This window comes from Lucilia cuprina, chromosome 2, assembly GCF_022045245.1.
Source record: "Lucilia cuprina isolate Lc7/37 chromosome 2, ASM2204524v1, whole genome shotgun sequence".
In the NCBI taxonomy this organism is placed as follows: domain Eukaryota; kingdom Metazoa; phylum Arthropoda; class Insecta; order Diptera; family Calliphoridae; genus Lucilia; species Lucilia cuprina.
In genome coordinates, this window is record NC_060950.1 from 9,626,500 (window position 1) to 9,627,942 (window position 1,443).

General features: G+C 25.8%; 2 protein-coding genes across 2 annotated transcripts in view; one reads left to right on the forward strand and one right to left on the reverse strand.

The window, feature by feature from the left end:
- Window positions 1-646: 646 nt before the first annotated feature.
- LOC124421469 (probable phosphorylase b kinase regulatory subunit beta) lies at window positions 647-1,087 on the reverse strand. The gene is made up of 2 exons (XM_046956726.1): window positions 929-1,087; window positions 647-845 (listed from the first exon to the last, which is right to left on the reverse strand). The coding sequence occupies exons 1-2, from the start codon at window positions 946-948 to the stop codon at window positions 662-664; spliced, it is 204 nt and encodes a 67-aa protein (XP_046812682.1). The 5' UTR covers window positions 949-1,087; the 3' UTR covers window positions 647-661.
- Window positions 1,088-1,218: 131 nt separating this feature from the next.
- The window catches only part of LOC111681090 (probable phosphorylase b kinase regulatory subunit beta), a 10,685-nt gene continuing 10,460 nt past the window's right edge, over window positions 1,219-1,443 (forward strand). The window contains exon 1 of the mRNA XM_023442812.2: window positions 1,219-1,264. Within this exon, the coding sequence (XP_023298580.2) occupies window positions 1,219-1,264 (46 nt within the window). The remainder of the gene's footprint in view (window positions 1,265-1,443) is intronic.

Sequence of the window (1,443 nt, forward strand, 5' to 3'; positions counted from 1 at the left end):
TAGATAGATATATAGATAGATAGATAGATAGATAGATAGATAGATAGATAGATAGATAGATAGATAGATAGATAGATAGATAGATAGATAGATAGATAGATAGATAAAAATAAGATTTTTTTGATTATTCGATTGGGGTTGCAAAGCACATAAAATAGTAATTATTTGTAAATATAAAAAAATCTAAATAAAGAAAATAGTTTTATGTTGTATTCTGTATTCATTTATTTGCATTATATCTAAATAACTTTGCGTACGAAAATAATAACAACAAAAATATATAAACAAATCATAGGCATTTATAAGTTTGTTTATAAACAAAAACTAAAAAACAACAACAAATACTAAAGTGTCATTTATTTTTTTATTTACATCAACAAATTGTTGTTGTTTTTTTTTTTCAAATACAGATAAAGTAAGGAGAAGAGTCAAACAGCATGAGAGCTGTGTGCAGCATAGATACAAATTTTAAAAATAGATTTTTATTTAATGAATAAAGAAAGAACCAATTTAATAATGTATGACAATTAAATGTGTTTGTTTGTGAATAAGAAAACATTCTTAGCTAAAAACCACAAAATGTGGCAAGGTTATATAATTTAAATATCGAAAAAAAGTATTTTACATTAATTGTTAATAAATTATTAAAATTTATTGATTGCTAATGAAAAATGCCAAACTCACCAATGCCATAATATATATCCAATTGCTTAACAGTATCCTCATAATTTGATGTTTTCAAAAATTGATCCAGATTGATATCTTCCAAACTATTTTGCCTTCCTGAGGTAGATGGTGCTCCTGAGGTAACAGTACTGCCTGGAGTAGTTACAGTTATACCCAAACTGCGCAATATGGAAATAAAAATGTTTAATAATTTAATAACATATTTAAAAGTTATAACTTAGAATCTTAATGATTAACTTACTTTTTGGGTGGATCTCTCATGTTATAAAATGTAAAATATTGTATATATTTTCTAAAGAATTACAATTTTTTTTGCATTGGTTTATAAAAAAAATAATTTTCCTGTAATATAAATACCCTTGGACAGCAGTTGTAAAAGTCAAATTTGACGTTTTTTTGACAAACAGCTGATAGCAACTGTATTAATTTAACGGTATATCGTGAGGAAATTGCTACGTTAACAGGGTGCTTATGACAAAAAAATTATCATTTTAATTATTATTTAAAATATCCCGTTTTTCCCCTGGCTACATGATAATAATACAACGTCATGCTATTTATCCCGAAGGCGGCCTAGGTGTATTTTTTTAATTATTTACTATTCAACTATTTCGTTTGGAAATTAAACAAAAAAATATTTTAAAAATGTCTTTTTATATTATATGTCAATGATCTCCCGGAGTACATCGATAGCAGCGTTTGTAGATCTTTTCTATTTGCGGACGATGTCTTTCTCCTTTTTACTGCTAATCGAGA